This window comes from Phoxinus phoxinus (assembly GCF_949152265.1).
Source record: "Phoxinus phoxinus genome assembly, chromosome: 13".
NCBI lineage: Eukaryota > Metazoa > Chordata > Actinopteri > Cypriniformes > Leuciscidae > Phoxinus > Phoxinus phoxinus.
The window spans coordinates 19,030,518-19,054,523 of NC_136888.1; the positions used below are offsets into that span (position 1 = coordinate 19,030,518).

A 24,006-nucleotide genomic window follows, 5' to 3' on the forward strand; every position below is an offset into this window, starting at 1 on the left:
ATGGCTCATTGACTGAATAAAAGTTTCTCCAAAGAAAAATAATCTCTGTCTCTGTCTTCAGCATATTTGCAGTTTAGCATATTTGACTTTCATCTTTTTTTGATATGCTAATCTTTCACTCTCTGATTGCTTAAAAGTTAAGTTCTATGGTTAGCACAAACACAAGCTAAAAAGTTGTAGTCTTTTATCATTTCAAGCTCTCTTATTCAAAAGAGAGCTGTAACTGTAATAACAAAATAATGTGAATTTACACTGGGAATTTAACTACAAAAGTTGTAGGCTTATAAAATTATAAAAATTATTATAAAATTAAATATTAGTATATAATAGTATAAAATCAGTTGGGTTGAATTTGATAAAACAATTAATAAATAAATACTGCAAGGTCAGACGTGAAAGGTCATAACGTGATAAATTTGAATAAAGTTAATATTTCCGTTTTTGTGTTTGACATTCTGGACATGATCGTATTCTTTACCAGAGAGCGGACAAGTCAAAATATGAACAGAAAACAATAGAATGGTTAATTACTATTCGAATTGGCATACAAATCAGATATTTAAATCATAGATTTAAAGTAACCTAATACTGATTTAACGTTGCGTTCAATTGAGCGCCTGGTCAAATCTCGACGCTCCCTTGGCGGCGCTTCCTTATTAAGTATCCCATAATGCACCACGTTGCTGTCATGGCTGCTCACTGATGACACTTACAGCACATGGGTAGAAATCATAGGCAGAAATCAAACACATCAGAGTGAGCACACGAGCCCTTCGCAATCGCATCTCACGTTCACACAGAGCAGGTCTCGAGCGACGTGACGCGTGTTTTATTTCTCTTCTGAGGGTTGACGAGGATGATGATGCTGCAGCTGGAGGCGGCGGTTCTGGGCGGACTAAGTCCGGGTCCGGACTGGAAACAGATCGGCTTCAGCACCGCAGGTAAGAGACAGCGGCAGAGATCTTACATCATGTGTTTTTGAGATGACGATATTGGCTGATGTTGATGGTTTCGTCTAGCTATGGATAATAATACGGGTTTGGATCTGTTCGGTTATTGTTGTGGATGTTTTGCGTGCTAGTTGATCAGTGTTAGCTGGACGGAGCAGTTATTCTCACGTGGTTTAAATGTGCCAAGTCACTTTTGCATGTGAGTGTGTTGAAACCTCAGCGCCGCGCCGACGCACAGGACTGGGTCCAGACAGACTGTGAACCGAGCGGCATTGACAGCGTTCTGACAGTATAACTTCTGTATCTGATTGGAGGATTTGTGTGGGCATCTTTAGCGCATCGGACAGCCGGACACGAGGATAGATGCCTGTGTGTTCTTTTGATGTTGAGGTGAGCATGTGCATGAGAGAAAATGCGCTGTTATTTAGCTCGCAGTTTTAGAACAAAGCCGTATGTACACACTCCTATGTGCCCGTGTTAATTTAAGTGGGCGTTCACTCAGGAGAACGTGTTAATAACGAAGGGCGCAACACATTTGAGGTTGATATTTTTAAATTAGCGGAACTTACTGAACTCATATACTCAAATTTATTGTAATGATAGAGTGTTGTTTAAATTGTTCTGTTAACTGTTCCCCCGAATCTATTGATGCGGACGGAACGGAACACCGTCCTAAATACATTACACGGGCTGACGGGCAGTGTTTCTTGCTTTACGACTCAGCGGCACCGCAACACCACTACCGAATCCGATTCTACAGCGCGAAGCATACTAGCGAGCATGTAGTGCGATTATCGCACGCATGACTTAAATGAACAGTACTTTTATCAAATCTAAACCGTGCAGCTAATGTAGTTCCATTTCGAACGGATGACTCTGAGTTGGTTCTGAATGACGAATCTTTTCCGATTCCTGAATAAAAGTCTTAAAGAGTCGATTCTCTTAGTGAATTAAGCAAATATACCGGACAAATGACTCTTTTAGCCGGTTCTTTTTAGTGAATCAAAATACAGCGTTTTGCTAATGTAGTCCGGTTCCCGAACAAAATATAATTAAGGGTCGATTCTTTTAGTCATTCAAGCAAAGAGGGCGTGTCTCAATCCTCTCGTGAATCAGTATATCTGCTCAATCCATATGTAAATGTAATGTAAACAACTTGCGCACAAATAATTAAACAAACACAGTTGATGGCACCCATTGACTTCCATAGCTTTTTCCCCTCCCTAGTCCCTACTATGGAAGTCAAAGGGTGCCATCAGAACTGTCTGGTTGCCAACATTCTTTAAAAATTAAAAATTTCTACTTTTGTGTTCAACAGTACGGAACTCGTACAGTTTTGGAACACCTGTACTATCCTTTTCAGAAATGTGGCATAATTTCCGGTAAGGGAGCATAGTGAGCATCAATGCTTCCTGTTTTTTGCGGTGCATTGTGGGATATTTTTTGAGAGCGAACGGTCTAGTGCACTGGCCTTCGCAAAGAAGTCTGCTGCGGAGCTCGCTTCAGTGCGTGCTCGGCAAAAATGTTCGCGAGCACCCTTCTGAAACCTAAAATGACAAATGCGACACTCTACGGTCTCTTGGACTTCACGGACACTCACACGCGGCAGCCATATTAAGTCTACAGGGCCGAAAGTGCATATGGACTTTCGGAAGTCCTGGATCCAAAAAGGCACACTCCGGCCTTGTGGACCTCCTTTGAGCTTACACTTGGTGACGTCATGAAGTGCAGACCTAAGGAGCGCTGGCCTTGAGGGCGCGCAAGAGTGTATTTGATGACATCATGCCACCGAAAGTCAAACAGCCATGAAACTCCTCCCCTCATTTATCTGATTGGGCTTTTGCAATGATTCCTTGGTAGGTAACTCGTGTGGAGGGCGCAAAAGTGTGGGCTTCGCCAAAGTCCGCATCGAGGGCACAGAGGAGGCGCTGGCGAGCACACTTCTGAGCGCTGAAATGCCGAATGGGACACGCTTAGGACTCGTACGCTTGGCGAGAACGTGCAATTTAAGGCTACGAGACCACGAGTCCACATGAAGTGTGCCATTTGGGATCCAGCCGAAGTGTGCCATTTGAGACAGGGCCTGAGTCAGCCCTTATAATGGCCGACTCTGATCAGTGCCCTGACTACTGAACTAGGGAGCTGATTGAGAATGCACCCAGTGTAGTTAGGTTGCCGAACAAATTACTCTTTTTGCCAGTTCTTTTTAATTAATCAAAATACAGCGGAGCCAAAATGGGGTGTTTCTTAAATGGAAGGCTGCACCCTAGTGAGGCTGGGTCTTTCCTAGTCCAGTCCTTGGAGTCTTGTGGGCTAGAGTCATCCTCATTTATCAATGAGTCTTGACAGTGCACACTGCACACATGGCTACATAAATGTTTCTGCCCCGGGTGCCCCGTGTTTTATATAAAAAAAAGCTTTATTAAAACTGACCTTCTATTAATGCAGTACAGGTAATTACAACCGTCTGTGGTCTCCCATTGGATTACATTATGCGCAGTTTAGCATTATGTGATTCGTTTACAAAATAAAGGAAAACATCATGCCTTCATCTCCAAAATATTTTTTTGTCTTGCCTTACATTTTCCGATGATTAATTTTGGAATTGGAATGTGTGCAAAGGATTGTGGGGAAATGGAGGATGTGAGGCCATCCTTAAAAATATTTTAGTTTGCAGTAACGGCAACAAAAAAAAGGTGATTTAGTAGGTATGAATTTAAACAAATTTGCATTTCAAGACGTCACTGGCATGGGTAACATTCTTGTCTTAAAATGTATAGCTTTAAATATGCTGTACTGTCAGAAAAGTAAACAAAAATATATCATATGAAAAAATATTATGAAAATATAGTTTTGTGAAAAAATCCTGTTCGATTTGAGACATAAGTGTGTTCATTGAATCGATTGTAAAATAGATTTTCCATGTCTAAAGACGTTTCTATTTTCAATGCCAAATATAGGCAAATCCACAGACAATTAACAGGCATTAATACGAACGTAAAGAGGGCGCTTGAGACGCGCACAAGTCAGCAATATTTCTGATGATTTATTGACGTGAAGTTTCGTGCACAATGACAAACAGGAGTGCAACAATCTCGAAAAACAATAAGCAGAGTGGACTGCTATAGCATCAATGAAAAACATCCTTCAGGTCAGTCGACACGGTCACCGTTAGACTAGAGGGGAGAAGGGATGGGAAAAGATCTGGGCACATGTTTTTCCAGAACTTCGTGCCAAGTTAAAGCGGTGTTGAGATGTTTTAATGCATTTTTTAGATGTATTATGGTGCCCGAACCCGTATAAATAAACGATTTTATTGACTGCAGCCGCAGCCATCATTACCAAGCGCGAACCATTGACAGTGAATGATTCGAAGCGAACGTACAGGCCATAGTGTGACATGCATAAACCAATGGTGTAAACATAATCAGATGACGCCACGAGTTTTTATTTAGAAGAGAGAATATTCACTAGGCAATATTCACAATACTTACTAAAATATAATTAATATTATTTTATTGCATTTGTATTAGTGGTTTGAAGAGTAAAAAAAAAAAAATCGTTCGGTCTTAACGCAAGTTTTCAACCGGCAAGTCGGTCGGACTAAAAATAAAAAAAATGGGTTGGTCCTAAATTGACAGGGTCGGTCGGGTTACGGCAAACAAGAATATTTTTAAGGATGGCCTGAAGGATACACTTGATGCATCCTTCAAAATAAGCCAAATGAAGGATGCAAAACGAAGGCTGTCTTCATATTGAAACGTCCTTCGACAGAGTTTGATGATGTGCCAGCCGAGATATGCAGCCTTCCGATTGAGAAGCGCCTGTCCTGTAGTCGGATTGCTTAAGAGACGATTATTTTGGTAAATCAAACAAATACATTGAAGTTAATTTCCTGAACAAATGACTCTTATGAGACGTTTCTTTTTAGGCAATCAAAATAAAGCGCGGCCAATGTAGTTGACTCCCAAATTGACTCTTACGAACTGGTTCTTTTAAGTAGACCACAAACATAGACATGAGTGCATGCGCAAGTGTAGTGCGATTCCTGAACGAATAACTCGAGTGAACCAGTAACACTACGGTTTGCTTACTGAATCAAGTTATTCATCATGCCTGACTCAAATTTAACCAAGATCTGTTACTATATCAATGGCGGTCTTATGTTGATGTTAGTATTTCAAGTATAGGCTACTGATGGTGTGGTCTGGATGTAAAGTAAAAAAAAAAGCGCAGAGGGAATGCAAGAGCGCGTTCTTGTGTGAATGCCCCCTATTAGTCTATATTATGATTTCATTACTACTTTATTGCTTGCCTCTCATTTCATACATTATCTATCGCCCCCATCTCTCTGTCAGTTTAATGTGCTGTAGTGGTGTGACAAATAGCTGTGTACAGTGTATTATGTATATTGTAACTGTTAATTTGTATACATCCTACATTGCATATTTCTTCTCTTCCTCTCTCTCTCTCTCGTTCTCTCTCTCTCTCTCTCTCGTTCTCTCTCTCTCTCTCTCTCTCTCTCTCTCTCTCTCGATAGTGTCTGAATTGTCAATCTGATCTTCAGTAAAGCTATATCAGTCTGTCCTCATTCAGTCACATTTATTCACTCCAGTTTCTCCTCAGAAGAGATCAACGACTGAGCGAAGTGGCTCAAAGCAGAGTATTCTTCTAGCAATAGTGCAGCTTTCTTCACTCGTATCAGAGGTGACACCATTTTGTATCTGCAAAGGGAAGCGGAGTAATCCAAGATCTAAACTGAATTCAGGGCACTTTATACTATAATCAAATAAGGGTCCATTTAATTCAGTCTTAATTCAGTTTATTATAACTGCCTTAGGATAAAACTAAAATAAGTATTTGCTTTTAACTGGTGGGCGGCAGTGGCTCAGTGTTTCATGTAGGTTGTCTACAAACCGGAAGGTTGGTGGTTCAATCCCCGGTTCCACTTGACCAAGTATGAATGAGTGAGTGAATGGGTGAATGTGAGGGAAAAATGTAAAGTGCTTTGGTGACCATTGGGTCTGTGAAAGCACTATATAAATGCAGTCCATTTACCATTTAACTCTTTGTGGCATATTTGCAGCATCGTTCACTAGAAAAAAGTGCTTTAAAGTAACTCCATGTTTGATAAATAAACAGTTTTTCTGAGTGAGAGCTTTTTCAGGTCCGTTCTTTGTGTACAATGAACTATTTCATTTCACGGTTCACACATTTCATGCAGGTGTGCTGCTGCTGCACTCCTTTTTGTTTATGGGTTTCCTTTCTTCCTCTATTATGCAAGTGGCTGAAACTGAATTTGAGTTTGATCTTGAGGAGTTTGGAAGTGAACTTGAGTTGTATTTGTGTAGTAGACATGGACACTCACCCTCATATCATTACAAACCCTTAAGACTTTTGTTCATCTTCGGAACACAAATGCAGATCTTTTTGGTGAAACTGTGTTACGCAACACGTTTGATCTTCCACAACAACTAATAAGGTTTATTGTTGTGTGTTAGGCTATGCAGCACTTTTGAGCTTCCGCTAGAGGTTTGTTCTTGCTCGTCAAGCAAGTTCGGTTGTGCTTCTGTTTATGTTCAATGTTTATATGTGAATTTCATCATATAAAGCAAACAAGTCTCTTCAGAATATTTGGATTTTCAATTCATATAGATTTGTTTTACAATCTCTTTAGGAACTTTTTGAAGCGTCAAAGTGGTAGTAGTGTAGCTGTCAATGGAGGGACAGAAATCACTTAGATTTCATCAAATATCTTCATTTGTGTTCCAAAGATGAACGAAAGTCTTGCGGGCTTGGAGCGACACAAGGATGAGTAATTAAAGACAGAATTTTCATTTTGGGTGAACTAACTAAAGTCATTTGTGAGTAGATATCTTTCTTATTCGCATCACATCTTGATGTATAGCTACTACTTGATGTACTCTGATGTTGGTAGGTATATATATATTTATATGGATATTGGTTTCCATTTGGTATATTTTTCAACAGTAGCGTACCGTGGGGTTTCAGTCAGGGGCTTCAGTAACGATCTCCAGTGCTCGTTGCCGCTGCTATCAGTGGCGCGGATACAGTGTCTCTTGTGGCTCGCCCAGTCTTCTGTCAGATGCGCGCTTCAATCTATCACCGTTGCGGAGACTTTCTCTTCGTTGAAATCTTACAAAACAAAATACACACAAACGCCCTGCTTGATATACAACCACTGATGAACGTATTCGGTTTTGATGAAAAAAAGAAGAAAAAAAACCTCTACGAGTGCGGATTAGAACCCTGAACCTCTGACACGCATGGCTAAAGTTCTACCACTAGACCATTACAGTACACGAAATCAATTTATTCACAAGGAAATTCTGAAATTTACCCAAAATGACCTAATATACTATATATCGTACATCGTAATGTTATTGTACACATGTATTGTATCTGATTTAACATTATATAGCAACCTCCCCCCACCCATGTTGATGACATCAGCGCGGGCTAGCCGTCGACACATCTCTGGGGCGTTCTGTCACTACGCATCACAATTTGATTGGCTGATAGCCTGATAACACACGTCAGTCAAAGTTATGATTAAATGGAAAATGGCAGCTTCAACGGAAGGCTATATATTACCAGTGCTGGTCCACGAAGCTGCGTTTAGATGACATATAGAAAATCCAGCTCAGACTCACAAAAAATAACCATATTCTTTCGGGAAATATAAGACTTGAATTTAGACATGTTCAGACACAATTTAATTATGTATAAATTTAAATATGTATTTTTGATTTTGATGGCACGCCACTGATTTTCAATTCACAATTTCAGTTTGCGCAATTTGAAGGGTAATGGAATGGAAACACCCAATATACTGTTTTCATATGAATTTTCTGTATAATTTTCACAGGTGTTTTACCTGTAGTTTGAATTACCCATTGATTGTGTAATTTTTTAGGGTTAAAGGAAATTTTTGTTGTCCTGGCAGAATATTACCCAGTATCTTTGAATTTTTTCCTATTTTACAGTAAAAGGACAATGTTAAACCATTTACAGTTTTTCACTGTATAGAATATGGTAAGGTAACTTACTGTAGTTAACCAATTAACAGATTTTTTTTTTTTTTACAGTTTTTTACTTAAATTTTACTTCTCTTCTGTAAAAATATAATAATAAACATTTCAGGTTAAAATGTTGTTTAATAATGTCTAAAGAAAAAAGATCAAGATCACAAGGCACTGTCAAAATGAATACCAAACCCAATAACAAAAATGTGGACAATCATTAAACATGAGGAGGACCCTTTGTGACATCCCACATTCTCACAATTGTATTTTCATGATCAATCATTTTTTCCCTGCAGTCAAGAAGCCTGTATCAAAGATTTTAATCATCTTCATACACGTACACCTAATGCTCATAGTTTGAGATCTTATTAAAGACCTTGAGAACAGAATATTCTGCATTTGTTTCATTTTTTAAATATGACAGTGAGGTGAGAATCATGTTTCTCTCTCTACTTCAGAAATTAGTGCTAAAAGTGATTTTCCGTAACAAACCTTACACGCATTGGTGTCTGAACGTATATCTTTAGCTACTCTCCCCTTGTGTGTGTTCAGATGGAGGTTCGTTGCTGCAGTTGGTGTGTGAGGGAGATTTCGAGGCTGTGCTTTTCAGCTCTGCGGTGCAGGGGCTGCTGGGAGGTGTTCCTGAAGAGGGTGACTGTATCGAAGCCTATCTGGAGAGACAGGTGCTATCTTACCTGAGCAATGCCACTGAAGACCAGAGGAGTGACCGGTGAGGATTTAGGACATATGATGGCTTTCTTTCAGTTTTTAACTGTACTTGCAGAAAGATCATGGCATTTTTGTGCTGTTCTGCACTACTGAACTCCATGAATTTCACCACAATGAGAAATATTCATTTAGGCTTCATTATTTTTGTACTTCCAAATGCTGCAGGCACATGCATGTTCTCTGTAACACTTTTAAGCGAGTTAATTAAATTTATTAGAGTCTAAATGCAAATGAGGACAAATTTAATTGGTGCAACTCTAATTCTATTTGTTTAAATTACACTACTGGCTAAAGATGTCCTCAATTAGATACACTCATTGTGCCTGTTAAATTACAGGACTTTTTTATTTTAATGCAGCAGATTTACTGTTAAATAGCGCCATTTAAATGGGTTCTGTTGTACGGACTGAAATGTCTTATTTATTGTGATTTAATGGTTTTATTTGTACCGTCTCCTATAATTGGCTATGAATTATTTAGCACTGTGATTTGTAAATGCAGCACCACTGAGATTGTAAATACAACATTTCTGATTTATTGATGGGTGAATTGTAATAAATTGCTTTGTTGTTCTCTCTCTCTCTCCCCCTCTCTCTCCCCCTCTCTCTCCCCCTCTCTCTCCCCCTCTCTCTCCCCCTCTCTCTCCCTCTCTCTCTCCCTCTCTCTCTCTCTCTCCCTCTCTCTCTCTCTCTCTCTCTCCCTCTCTCTCTCCCTCTCTCTCTCCCTCTCTCTCTCCCTCTCTCTCTCCCTCTCTCTCTCCCTCTCTCTCCCTCTCTCTCCCTCTCTCTCCCTCTCTCTCCCTCTCTCTCCCTCTCTCTCCCTCTCTCTCCCTCTCTCTCCCTCTCTCTCTCTCTCTTTCTCTCTCTCTCTGAATTATCACGCATTCATTTTTTTCAACTACTAACAAATCATTCAAGCGCGATAAGGCGCAAAAAAAGAACTCAAATCTGTATTCGTGCACGTTTAAATTTTTTCCAAATACATTTTTTTTTCCTTTTACATTTTTCGGAATTGTGTGATTTATTTATTTGTGTTTTTATTCTTTTGTACTTTTAAGGTTAAATTGGATTAATATAATTATTTCTGTCATAATTTCTACAGGTTAAATCAAACTTATTTTGACTGGTATAACACTTATATGTATGATCAACATGAACATGATTTTGAGTCTCTTTTGCACTGGAAAAAAAAAAGCGAGGTGATCGCACCGCCGACCCCAGAAGGTTAAAGAGACACCTGTATCAGTATTGGTATCACTGAATACTGACCATAGTGCCTAATAAAAAGATGCCATTTAACAAATATTTTAAATAAACTGTCTTTATGTTGTTTAACAACATAGACTCAAAAAAATTATTTTGGAGATTCAATGTGAAAGTATTACAATATAAAAATATATTAAGAAAGATGAATTACCGGTAGGTGCGATTAATTAAAGAAAAATTAATAAATTGGCCACATTTTTATATATATATATATATATATATATTTATGTATATTTTTTCCCTTCCACATACAGTAAAAATCAACGAGGACCAATGTTGTTTGGAATTCATTGACTTTCATTGTATGTATAAAACTCCATCTTTCAAAATATCATCTTTTGTGTTTTGAATGACATGAGGGAGTAAATGATGAATATTCAAGAAACACAAAATTAGAATGCTCCCATTACATTTAAGGAAGCTGAGAACATGACAAGTTAGCGTAGATGTGTTGTGTACTGCTATGTAAGGAGTTTTAGCGGTCGGTGGCTTCAGCTGAATGGAGCGTTTTATTGTGTAGAGAATGAATAAAACCATATAGAAGGGTTCAAACACTGTCCCCTTCCTTACAGCCATGAATTATTAATTTTCGATAAGCCCACTTTAACATCCTTTCTCTCCAGAGAAAGAACAAGTTGAGGAAGGGAAGGTTGCGCTGCGCTCCTCAGCCGTGCTTCTCTTCTTATCTCTCCACTGCTCGATCACGCTCCCCTCGCTTTCTTTTTCTTTTTAAACAGCCTCTCTTATTGTGGCTTCTGTTAGAGAGGCAGAAAGTGGTTGTAAATGAGCAGAATGCCTTGAATAATGAGTGATGCTTTCTGTTGAGAGATTAGATGCTGGTAGATTGATGTTTGTGTGCTGTTGAATGCAGGAGAGATGTTTTTTTCCTTTTTCTTTTTGTCCTCATCTTCTCTTTCTGTTTTGTTGTGTGCATTCTCATTTATTTTTCATGTAATATTTTAAAGGCACCAAAATACACAATGAGATTGACTCAACCGTTTCCTTTTTCTCCTGTGAGAATAGCGTGTTGTAGATCGCAGCGAAACATGAATGTGTGAATTTGGGTTGCATGTAAATGTCCTTTCTCAATGGCGTCTGGGGACTGACTCTGTACAGGAGAATTACTATCTCAGGTCTTTGATTTCAGCGGGTGGCACATTGCTGGCACCTGATTCATCCGTTCAGGTCTATACATTTACATCAACTGTGTGTGGAAACGTTATCAAAAATAAACAATGAACGTTAACCTAATTGATGTTTTGGTGGGGTCAACCTGTGTATTTCAGCTCAATAAATCCAGTGGTTGTAATAAGATTAGTGGTTAAAATGCATTTTTCTGAACCTGATCTCTTGTCTGTTGTAGAGAAACTGCTCTGTTGGCGTTGGCAGTGGGGTGTCTGAAACTTTTCGCTCAGAGTAATTGGACCGGGCCGCCAGTTGAGCTTCACATCTCTGATTTTCTGCCTGAGGCCTTGCTCCAGAACTTCTCAGAGGTGCGGTACCATTATGCACCTGTGCATCCAATCCGCACATCCATCCATCCGCACATCCATCTGCCCATCCATCCATCCATCCGCACATCCATCCATCCGCCCATCCATCCATCCATCCATCTGCACATCCATCCATCTGCACATCCATCCATCCATCCGCACATCCATCCATCCATCCGCACATCCATCCGCACATCCATCCATCCATCCGCACATCCATCCATCCGCCCATCCGCACGCACATCCATCCATCCGCACATCCATCCATCCGCACATCCATCCATCCGCACATCCATCCATCCGCACATCCATCCATCCGCACATCCATCCATCCGCACATCCATCCATCCATCCATCCGCACATCCATCCATCCATCCATCCGCACATCCATCCATCCGCACATCCGCACATCCATCCATCCATCCGCACATCCATCCATCCATCCGCACATCCATCCATCCATCCGCACATCCATCCATCCATCCGCACATCCATCCATCCATCCGCACATCCATCCATCCGCCCATCCGCACATCCATCCATCCGCACATCCATCCATCCATCCGCACATCCATCCATCCATCCGCCCATCCGCACATCCATCCATCCATCCGCACATCCATCCATCCATCCGCACATCCATCCATCCATCCGCACATCCATCCATCTGCACATCCATCCATCTGCACATCCATCCATCCATCCGCACATCCATCCATCCGCACATCCATCCATCCGCACATCCATCCGCACATCCATCCATCCGCCCATCCGCACATCCATCCATCCATCCATCCATCCGCACATACATCCATCCATCCGCACATCCATCCATCCATCCGCACATCCATCCATCCATCCGCACATCCATCCATCCATCCATCCGCACATCCATCCATCCGCACATCCATCCATCCGCCCATCCGCACATCCATCCATCCGCACATCCATCCATCCATCCGCACATCCATCCATCCATCCGCACATCCATCCATCCATCCGCACATCCATCCATCCATCCATCCGCACATCCATCCATCCATCCGCACATCCATCCATCCATCCGCACATCCATCCATCTGCACATCCATCCATCCATCCGCACATCCATCCATCCGCACATCCATCCATCCGCACATCCATCCGCACATCCATCCATCCATCCATCCGCCCATCCGCACATCCATCCATCCATCCATCCATCCGCACATCCATCCATCCATCCGCACATCCATCCATCCATCCGCACATCCATCCATCCATCCGCACATCCATCCATCCATCCGCACATCCATCCATCCATCCGCACATCCATCCGCACATCCATCCATCCATCCATCCGCACATCCATCCATCCATCCGCACATCCATCCATCCGCACATCCATCCATCCGCACATCCATCCATCCGCACATCCATCCATCCACACATCCATCCATCCATCCACACATCCATCCATCCATCCGCACATCCATCCATCCATCCATCCGCACATCCATCCGCACATCCATCCATCCATCCATCCGCACATCCATCCATCCGCACATCCATCCGCACATCCATCCATCCATCCGCACATCCATCCATCCATCCACACATCCATCCATCCATCCGCACATCCATCCATCCATCCATCCATCCGCACATCCATCCATCCGCACATCCATCCATCCATCCGCACATCCATCCATCCATCCGCACATCCATCCATCCATCCGCACATCCATCCATCCATCCGCACATCCATCCATCCATCCGCACATCCATCCATCCATCCGCACATCCATCCATCCATCCGCACATCCATCCATCCATCCGCACATCCATCCATCCATCCGCACATCCATCCATCCATCCGCACATCCATCCATCCATCCGCACATCCATCCATCCATCCGCACATCCATCCATCCATCCGCACATCCATCCATCCATCCGCACATCCATCCATCCATCCGCACATCCATCCATCCATCCGCACATCCATCCATCCCATCCGCACATCCATCCATCCATCCGCACATCCATCCGCACATCCATCCGCACATCCATCCGCACATCCATCCGCACATCCATCCATCCGCACATCCATCCATCCATCCATCCATCCGCACATCCATCCATCCATCCGCACATCCATCCATCCATCCGCACATCCATCCATCCATCCGCACATCCATCCATCCATCCGCACATCCATCCATCCATCCGCACATCCATCCATCCATCCGCACATCCATCCATCCCATCCGCACATCCATCCATCCATCCGCACATCCATCCGCACATCCATCCGCACATCCATCCATCCGCACATCCATCCGCCCATCCATCCATCCATCCATCCATCCGCACATCCATCCATCCATCCATCCATCCGCACATCCATCCATCCATCCATCCATCCGCACATCCATCCATCCATCCGCACATCCATCCATCCATCCATCCGCACATCCATCCATCCGCACATCCATCCATCCGCACATCCATCCATCCATCCATCCGCACATCCATCCATCCGCACATCCATCCATCCGCACATCCATCCATCCATCCATCCATCCGCACATCCATCCGCACATCCATCCATCCATCCGCACATCCATCCATCCATCCATCCGCATATCATCCATCCATCCATCCGCACATCATCCATCCATCCACACATCCATCCATCCGCACATCCATCCACCCATCCAATACTCATGTGAAATTATGCGATGTGTGTGTGATGGATGGAATGGAAGGAGATGGCGACACTGGGCAGGTCAGTGCTCAGGATAATGAGTGTGTAGAGGGCTACAGGGTTGCTAATGAAACCTCTCAGTGCTCCTAATTATACAGAGGTGAAGAGATTCTTCTCCCTAATGCCCTACGGAGGGCTTTTAGATCCCTGGAGAGGCACTGTGTGTGTGTAACACTTTCTGCTGTTTCACAGCTTTCTAAAGCTGCTGATTTATCAGCCTTGTCCTAGAGAGCAGAGCCCCTCTAAATGAGACTGAGAGTAGTGCACATGGAGAGAGATGGGTGGACTGAAGGCACTTACCTGAAGTTAGGGCCTGAATATAAAGCCAATTAAATACTTAATTGAAAGTTTTAGTCCCTACTTTTTTCTTTTTAAGTCTTTTGTTCTTTTTGTTTGTTCCTTTTTTTAATACAATGAATTTAATATGAATTTTGTATGCACTTTTGCAAACCTGTTAGTTAAATGCAGTTTAAACCACATATTTGGGGTTATTTTCTAGTGATAAATATATAAATTGAATTTAATGTAACGTTTTAAAATAAGAAATCTACAGAATTGGTAACAGGGTTGAAAATTAAAATCACTGTCACTTAGTGAAGTTTTTGATAAGCTTATTTCCTATAAATTACATTAAATGTTTATGAAAAACTATAAACCAGCTTTTTGTCTAAAACTAGGCATTTTCATGTAATAGGTGAGGAGATTAAAAGGAAATTTACTGTTAAATTTAATGATTAATAATTTAAATTAGTAATTTTACTATTTAACAACATACCATGGTGGTTACAGTTTTCATTTTTATTGTAAAACCATGATGAATTAATATTAGATGTCTCTAATGGTGTGAGAACATTTGTTTTCTGTAATCTTGTTTAATTTCTTTCTCTATTTCTACATCTCTCTCTCACACACTCACACTCACACACACACACACACACACACACACACACACACACACACACACACACACACACACACACACACACACACACACACACACACACACACACACACACACACACACACACAGCCTGCGGCCCTAAACATGGCCGTGTTGTCCAGTCTTCAGCTGGATGGAGAGTCTGTCTACAGTCTCGTGTCCAATCCCCTCTTGCTGCTGCTGACCAGAGTCATATTCGTCAACTGCGGTGCCAAACTGGAGACCCTTCAGGTGAGAGACACTCACTTTTACACCACTGCAGTAGAATTCACCATGATTGGGAACACAAGTTGACACACCAATACAGTGCAACAGCAGGACACTATAACTTGACAATTTCTTTGTGGTAAACTAATGTTAGTGACAAGGGTGATCTGTAGTTTGAGTTACTTGAACAGTTACTCAATACACCAATATGTGTGTTGGTAAAAAGGAGCCATCTCTTTTTAATTTTACTCCCATATGTTTGCAGTCATTACTCTATGCTCATTTGTGCATTACTGTGAGAGACGATGAAGAATTATGAGGCTGTTAAAAATGAGTTAAATTATGACCGTGGTTTCCTTATTGGCTCTCTGTATGTATGTGTGTGTGTGGGTGTGGGTGTGTGTGTCAAGGTCTCACCCATAAATTTCACAGCAGTGGAGCATTAGGATGGATGCGTGTCTCCTGATGTTTGTTGGTCCTATACTGATCCATATTTGTGTTACATGATTCTCCAATAGTAGGCTAAGTGTTTGTTTGGATCATTGTTCATAAATTCCTGCATTCGCACTGAAAAACATTACTGTCTGGCTAAAGGTGTGGAAATCATTCTAATATGCTGATTTGGTGCTCAAGTTCCAACTTCTTCGTCGTTTTCTTCTTGAAAAGAATTGTGCTGCTTAATAATTTTGTGGAAACCTTGATGCGTCTGTCAAGCTAAAAAAAATGTCATAAATCATAAATGATTAATTCTGTATAAGCCCTACAAGGTTTTATTTTTGTGTGTGTGAGGGACAGGCCACAAATTAAATAAAAATGTTAATAGCAAATGGTATCAACTATGTGGCAACTAAATATTCAGTTCTCTTCTAAAGCTACAGCAGTAACATTCCAGCTACCTTTGCATTGACCGGTGCATTATGGGTATTAATATTGCTAATTGTAAAGTTATATGGCCCACTTCCACAGGAGCGGAAAAAGCACTTCCACACAGAATGTCATCACCAGTATTGATGCTATAGTTCTTGACTGAAGTGTCCGCGTTTCAGGTTGTCAGTCAGGATTATTATTTATGTGTGCACAAACACAATTTGTGTGTGTGTGTGATATGTGACTCAGGATGAAGCCATGAATCTCACTGTTCTCTCTTTCTCAAAGCAGTAAATTACAGCATTAATATCCTGCAGTCTTTTATTAAATTGTAAATATTAAACAAAGCTTCCCAGCAGTGTCCAGTCTTTTACAGCATTTAACTGTCTGTGATGAAGACATTACACATGCTGTAATGTCTTTTTTTATTTTTTTATATTTATGTGGTAAGACGGGCGTAACTAATGCATTTATATATTTATTATTCCCCGTCTCGTGCAACTACAAGCACAGGGAGGAAAATGTTTCTGCTGCGATTAGTTGAGAGAAAGAGAGGCGCAGTATGTCGCACGCCCCCCACTGCCTCATGTTCCAGGACGTTGTTTCATTAGTGAGAGAACAAACAAACACACAAACTCTGATACACCAGCATACAGACTTAATGTTTGTGTTGTGTGCAAATAAATAAATGTTTCATTCTGAACATTACTGCTCTCTGTGCAGTCTTGTTTGCACACTCCGTATGAAGCCAGGTTCTCTTGTTTTGTTTTTAGAGACATTGCAGATAACACTTGACTATGTGAATCCATTTGTTCTTGACTGTGTAACTGAGTGAAAGTGGGCCACATGTACTCCCTTATCGAAACTAATAAATGTTGCTTGTCTAGAACTGATGGACTTAAAGTATTAAGAAATTAAGTTTGACCAGTTTCACCTTAATATATCAAACTCTGACTGATTGTAATTTGTTGTTTTGCCTATTTGAGATTTATCCTCATTTATCTTTCTCCTCCTCTTTCTCCTCCTTCTCCTACTCCTCCTCCTCCTGCTCCTTGTCCTCCTACTCTTTATTCTCCTCCTTATCCTTTCCCTCCTTCTCTTTCTCCTCATATTCCTTTTCCTCCTTTTCCTCCTTCGCCTCCCTTTCTTTCTCCTGCTCCTCCATACATTATATAATTAATATTAATGTGTATATACACTACTGTTCAAGTTTTTTGAAAGAATTACATTTTTATGTTTTTGAAAGGATGCATTAAATTGATCAAAAGTGACAGTAAAGACATTTATAATGTTGCATGAGATTTCTATTTCAAATAAATGTTACTTTTGAACTTTCTATTCATCGAATTCACCGTTTCCACAAAAATATTCAATGTTACTCAAATATTAAATACTTAAACACTAGTAGCTGTAAGAGGAAGAGTTTTGAACATCGAAAATACGCTGTTGTTATGGCTTTAAATCCACTTTGCATATGTTTTAAAAGGATGAGAATACACAACTCTTAGAATACACAAACCATTTTTAGACTCTTTGTGAAATGAGGTGATGTGTACAGTATATGTATATTATGAGAAAATGACCTTGGATGCATGTATACCTTTTGTACGAGAACTCCAAACCAAACTTAGAAACCTTTAAAATAGCATAATAGGGGCGCTTTTCAACATTGATAATAAGAATTGTTTCTTGAAAAGCAAATTAACTTAAATAATGAATTAACTAAATCAAGTTGAATGATTTCTGAAGCGTCTTGTAACACTGAAGACTGTAATGGCTGTTGAAAATTCAGCTTTGCATCACCGGTAATAAAATAAAATAAAATAAAAGGTTTAAATTGTAATACTTCACAATGTCTCTGTTTTACTGTATTTTTTATTTAAAAAAATGCAGCCTTGGTGAGCATACGAGACTTCTTTCAAAAACATTAAATCCTACCAACCATAACATTTTGAAAGGTAGCATAAATGTAACTCGTCACATCTCTCTGCTTGCGTGTGTGTAAATAGCTGCTGCCCTGGTGGACCCTGCGATATGTCACTCTACATCAGCAGATACTAGAGGAGAGATCCCCACTGCTCTTCAACCTGGCGCTCAGCTGCATCGAGAAAGGCAAGAACACACACACACACACACACACACACACACCCCCCGTTGTGTAGTCCTTTTACCTGTTATAACAACTACATTTGGATTTACTGAATTAAATGGAGTTTAGCAGTAGAATTCTACAAGTAAAAATTCCCATTTCTCCAATGAGAAGTTTGAGATAATGTAGCTTTGAAGATGGACCAATCATGAACTTCAAAATTGATTTTGTTAAAGCCACAAGGCACTGATTTAAAAGTTAAAAAATTGTTTATTTCCAAATTCACAGTGAAGACCTACAGTTCTAATGATCCTGGAGTGAGATCACTGTTGCTGTGTAACAAGCTTACATAATCTTGTACCCATTTAAAAAAGAAATATTTTTTGCATCAAGCCAAATGTTGTGATTTAATCTCGTTTGTTGGTTTGAGGCTTGAGGATTTTTTTTTTTTTTTTGAAATGCCTGTAGAGAAAATGTACAGTATGTGTATTCAATTCTTCTTGATCCCAGGCTGCTGAAAAAGTACACACTGTTGCGCTATATGCCAACGTTTGCAAGGTTTTTTCTTTTTAAAGAAATCATTATTTTAAACATCTTGGACTGAAATTGACAAAAACGGTCTGTATGTACTTTTGAAGTAATTATGAAAAAGCATTTAAGGGAATAAAAAAAGAAAATCAGGGATTTTAATACACATTTTAATACAATGCTTTTTAAACAGTTAGTTTTAGTAGCTTAGCTTGGCAATCAATCAGCATCATCAATTCTTTGTTTACCCTTGTGGCAGTAGCGTTTCTTTTTCTTCTTCTTAATGTGTCAGGTCTTTTTGGACCTGATATCTCTTGGAATGTAATGTTTGAACTTCCGACTAGGGTGTGGGCTTTTTTAATGGAAACAAATCCTTGGGGAAACTGGAATCCAGAGTGTCTAAAAGGATTTCCGATCCAGTGCTGCTTGATTTCTTCACAGCTCAGATCCTGAAGTCACTTCAGCTGCTGAAGGCACATGTCAGCGACGTGAGACGCTCTTTAGTAGAAAGATGACACAGCTGTCAGCTCTTATTAAGTGGGTCATCTTTAGAGAAGCTGATGTCAACTAGGGGGCGACGTGGAGATTCAGGCTGTGTGTTTTTTGCAGTAGTGTGTGCGTGTTCATATCTCTGTGGTGACAGTGTCTGTATGACGCCGTCAGTATGATGATGTCAGCACTTCATGTTTGTGTGTGAAATAGACGCAGTGGCATGCCAAAGGTGGAGTAATGAGGTTTCCCAAAGTTTGTGATCGGAGTGTTTTCGTGGGCAGTGTTGGTCGGGTTTTGCTTTCTGCAGACTAAATGTCCTCACAATGATGTGAAAAGTTATCATACATTATGGGACCCTCCCAACAGTCCCCATGGAAACCACTTAAAATGAGCACCAAAACTAACAAGTAGAGATGTATCATTTGACGCTATAAACTAAACATAATACAAAACGCATCAAATAAATATGTTGTGCCAATTTTGGGATGTTTCAGTGTGCCATTTGAAAATGCTATTAAATGTGCATTTCCCTTTGGGCTCATATATTGCTTCTGTTCATTTGTTGATCGTATTAGAAGGATTTGGGTTTTTAGGTACAGGATTTGACACTCCTCAGGAGTATGTCATCTCTGACATAACTTGACACCCTTGTGTCAGACAGACCTCTTTCAACACAGTTAATAATCTCTCTATATGAATGTGTATATTCATTTACACTACCGTTCAAAAAGTTTGGGGTCAGTATGATTCTTTGTGGGTTTTTGAAATGCATTTATTCAGCAAGGATGTGTTAAATTTATCAAAAAATGATGGTAAGTAAATGCTGTTCTTTTGAACTTTCAGTTTATTAAAGAATCGAGAAGGAATCCAGTTTTCTCAAATTTTAAGCAGCACAACTGTTTTCAACATTGATAAAATGAAAATGAAAATGAATGTTCCCTGACCACCAAATCAGCATATTAGAATGATTTCCGAAGGATCATTCATGTGACTCTGAAGACTAGTGGGTGCTGAAAATTCAGCTTTGCCATCACATTGGTGTGTAATTGGTGTGTAATATGATTTAATTTAATACAAGTAATAGGTGTGTAATATGATATTCTTTAAAGTACTATGTAATTGCCATAATTTGCCAAAAATATATATGGACATAGAGCAATTACAAATTATTATTTAAAAAAATTATAATAATGATTTTAATAATTGTTCCCCCTCAATGGAATTGCTGATTATTTTATTACTAAATTTTAAAAAATTTAGTAATAAAAAATCGAAATAGAAGCATGTTCCTGAATAGAAGCGGCTGTTCCTGATGGTTTCGCATCGTTACAACTAGCTGGGAATGGCCGACCTACGTTTTATTGAAAAGAATAATGTGAAATAAAGTGCAGATGTTAGTAATGTAAACGTATTCGTTCTCTCCTTATTTGCGCTGACTCTTTGGAAGCGTAACAACTATGGTCTCTGACTTTTGGACACCTCGGTCTCAAAGATTTGACTGGCAGTCATTCAGTTGCTTCCGAGTCTCTCTTCAGCTGTGGAAAAAGATTCTGTGGCAAATCTTTGACTCTGATAAACTGCTCAGTTTATATTTATGCATTTAAGAATTAAAGCGCTATAAATTACAAATGTTTTAAACATGTTGATGAAATTTAAAAGCTCTCAGCATCAAACACGAGGTAACGATTTCATTTTACTTTGTGTGAACTGAGGCATTCATTATAGACGCCCATGAAATGGTTTCTGGGGGGGGGAGTCAAAGATTGCATTGCTTTAGTGGCAGGATATAGACCCGTTCCTCTGAAGAGTTTTGGTTGTTAATGTGGATTCACCAGGGAATTGTGAACTAAATGATGAGCTCTGCAGCAAAGCAGCATCTTAATTGGGTTCCTGTGCCTTCGAAATGAGTTTCCTGCGCTGCCTTTTAATCAGACACGCATCAGCTATGCCCCAATATAGATAATCAGCGTAGATGTTCAGATGCAATATTTACAAGAGGATGCAGCCGATAATTCTGTCTTGTGTTGGTGAGTGGATCTGCTTCAAAAGACCTCAACATCATGCCTGTCTCTAGTGGCACGCTAGGCTTTTATTTGCAGAATGATGTTATATTTGTGAAGCTCTCAAAGCTGAAATAACACATCGCTGAGGTGTGTTGTCAGTTTCAGTATTGACTGCCAAAAGCATTCACTGTCCTTCACATAGAATTGTGGGGAAATTAGGGGATCGCCAGGGATTCACGTCAGCCGACTCGTTGACTGCTTGGCCTCAGAGGCATTTCAGAGCGTTTTAAACTGAAATAACAGGCAGTTCAATATCAGAGCATGGACATCTCGTATATAAGTTTAGTAATAGTGTAGGACTAACACTTTTAAAGCTAGTCCATTTTTATGGCTTTGTTCATTCTTTTTTAATTTGTAGTATAGCTTAGCCGTGCTGTTTTCAAGTTATGAGAACCCATAATTTAGAGAAATTAAAATCTCACGTCTGCCAAATTGAACTTGGCATATAGACAATACATGTTCGAACCTACAGTATGTTCTATACAGTTTGCTCTTTTTTCCATACCAAGATGTTCCTGAAGGTATTGATTCGCTACATTTTGATGCCTGAAGAACGCAATATTTTAGACCATTTCAAACCGTTCCGCTCACAGCTGTCATATGACTTTACGAGAGAAGTTGAATGGACAATTTAATTGTAACTTTTTGTTCTTTTTGAGAGACAAGTTGTGACAATCATCACAAACCAGCTCCTTTTGTGTTCCATCGAAGGCAAGTAAATGATATCTTTTTTAATTTTTAGGTGAATTATTCCTTCAGTAGTACTTCCCGGCAGTATTGTTCAAAATCAAGTTTTTATGTTTATGTGGTGTTTTTTATGTTTTAAGACAAACCATGTGCAAATTCATAATTCAACACCGTTGCTGTTTTCTCCTTAAAACTGCAATGAAAAAAAGAGTCTCAAAAACGCAGTTGGAAATTGGCGGTGTTTCTTGCGTCACAAAGTATCTTGTTACCAATCATGTTAATGTGCAGGTGGGCTTTAGCATATCATCATAACTATGCTGCGAAGCAGTGGAGTCACAAGAAAAGCCAGGTTCCCCGTCTCTCATTTTTGGTTACTTTTGTGAGTTTTTTGTGTTGTAATACACACTAGTCGTTGTCCATCTCTTATGTAATGTATCCCTTTACTCCTAGACATTATATTAGGGACCGTAACACTGGTATATTTTTCTATTGATATGAAAAATTGGGTACATTTAGCAATAAAGCGGGTGAATTGTGGATATGATGTATAAATTATGATGTTATGATGAACTATATGCCTTTCTCCACTGATGTGAGTTGTTCAAAGCATTTCTAAAGCTCTATTTGGATGGGGTTAGTTTTCCAGCGGGTCGTTAGAAAAATGTATTGTAACTCAACGGTCATTGAAAAATCTAATCCTGTCTGAATGCTAAAGTCTGTGATCGCTGATGTTGTATTATCTTAACGCTTCTCCTCATGTTTTTTGACCTACCCGAGTTACCGTCTGCGCACCAATCTTCAGCATGCTTTAATTTAGTTTCGATATGGATGCTATCCGACGAAAAAATAACACACTATTAATAAATTGAGCCAAAAAGTATGAGTGACTGGAGGCGGGGCTCATTTGCATATTCATGTTAAATAATGAGAGAGCGATTCCTTTAATTTTTGTCTGGTTCTGTTTAGTCGACTTCAGATTTATATTTGTGGAGCATTTTAGGAGAAACCAGCATTTAGACGTGGGAAACGTATTCTGTAGATACTCTTAACTTCTATGTTGATCAGAAAAAGCTTTCTTTTACATGAGTGTTTTGCCCTTCATGCATCCACACACATGTATACAGTACATACCTACACGCACAGATTCTTTCAGCCTCCGGGCATCAATTTGCTGCAGCATTGGCTACATCTAAACAATCAACACATCTGCCTCGCAAACCCTCTGGACTGTTAAATTCATTGCTCAAACAGCTATACTATATATTGCTTTGTTCTTAATCTATAGCTGGCTGAGCTGTGTGGAAGGTAATGTCTGAAATATCTGCTTTGAAATTGCTTTCTAACTTTAACCAGCAAGGTCAGTTTATGGACTGGGCCAATGGGACTAGAGCCCCAGTACTTCTTGCTACCAGTGGCCTCAAGCATAGAAAACCGAGATATAAATGACTTGGGATGTAAAATTGTGATGTAACGTGATTTTGTTGTTGCCACATGTGAAACAAACAAGGTGATGTGTTCATGACTCCTCCTCAGCATCGCTACCTAATTGCAGCTAGTCGTGGTTTGTTGTCTCTTTTGCAATGTATAACATTTATGCAACTTTATATCTTGCAATTGCGTCGTATTTGCTATCTAATTTCATGAGTACATCGCTCGCTGAGGGCCTTGCATGAACATAATCCATCCATGCTGACCAGATGGCATTATGGAGCTCCTAATGGCAGGAATTGATACTCCCACAAACAGAATCTGTTACTGAAAGATCTGTTGCAGCTGAAAGGCCAAACAAGCTTGAAATAAAACATGGTATTTTTTTTTTTTCATCTAGAAAGTTTCTTGTACGTAGATGAAATCTGAGATTACATGTGGAAACTTCACTGATATCTGAAGACCTTTTTAA

General features: G+C 40.1%; 1 protein-coding gene across 3 annotated transcripts in view; it reads left to right on the forward strand.

Moving 5' to 3' along the window:
* The first annotated feature begins 694 nt into the window (after nucleotides 1-694).
* Nucleotides 695-24,006, forward strand: part of ttc27 (tetratricopeptide repeat domain 27) — an 82,988-nt gene continuing 59,676 nt past the window's right edge. The window contains exons 1-6 of one of the 3 annotated variants that reach the window (XM_079632249.1): nucleotides 695-756; nucleotides 846-941; nucleotides 8,549-8,726; nucleotides 11,354-11,483; nucleotides 15,264-15,404; nucleotides 18,257-18,359. In XM_079632249.1, coding sequence (XP_079488375.1) covers nucleotides 857-941; nucleotides 8,549-8,726; nucleotides 11,354-11,483; nucleotides 15,264-15,404; nucleotides 18,257-18,359 — 637 coding nt within the window. In that variant the 5' untranslated portion in view covers nucleotides 695-756; nucleotides 846-856. Of the gene's footprint in view, nucleotides 942-1,290; nucleotides 1,341-8,548; nucleotides 8,727-11,353; nucleotides 11,484-15,263; nucleotides 15,405-18,256; nucleotides 18,360-24,006 lie in introns of those variants that run through there. The other 2 variants (XM_079632248.1, XM_079632250.1) reach the window with 2 other exon arrangements.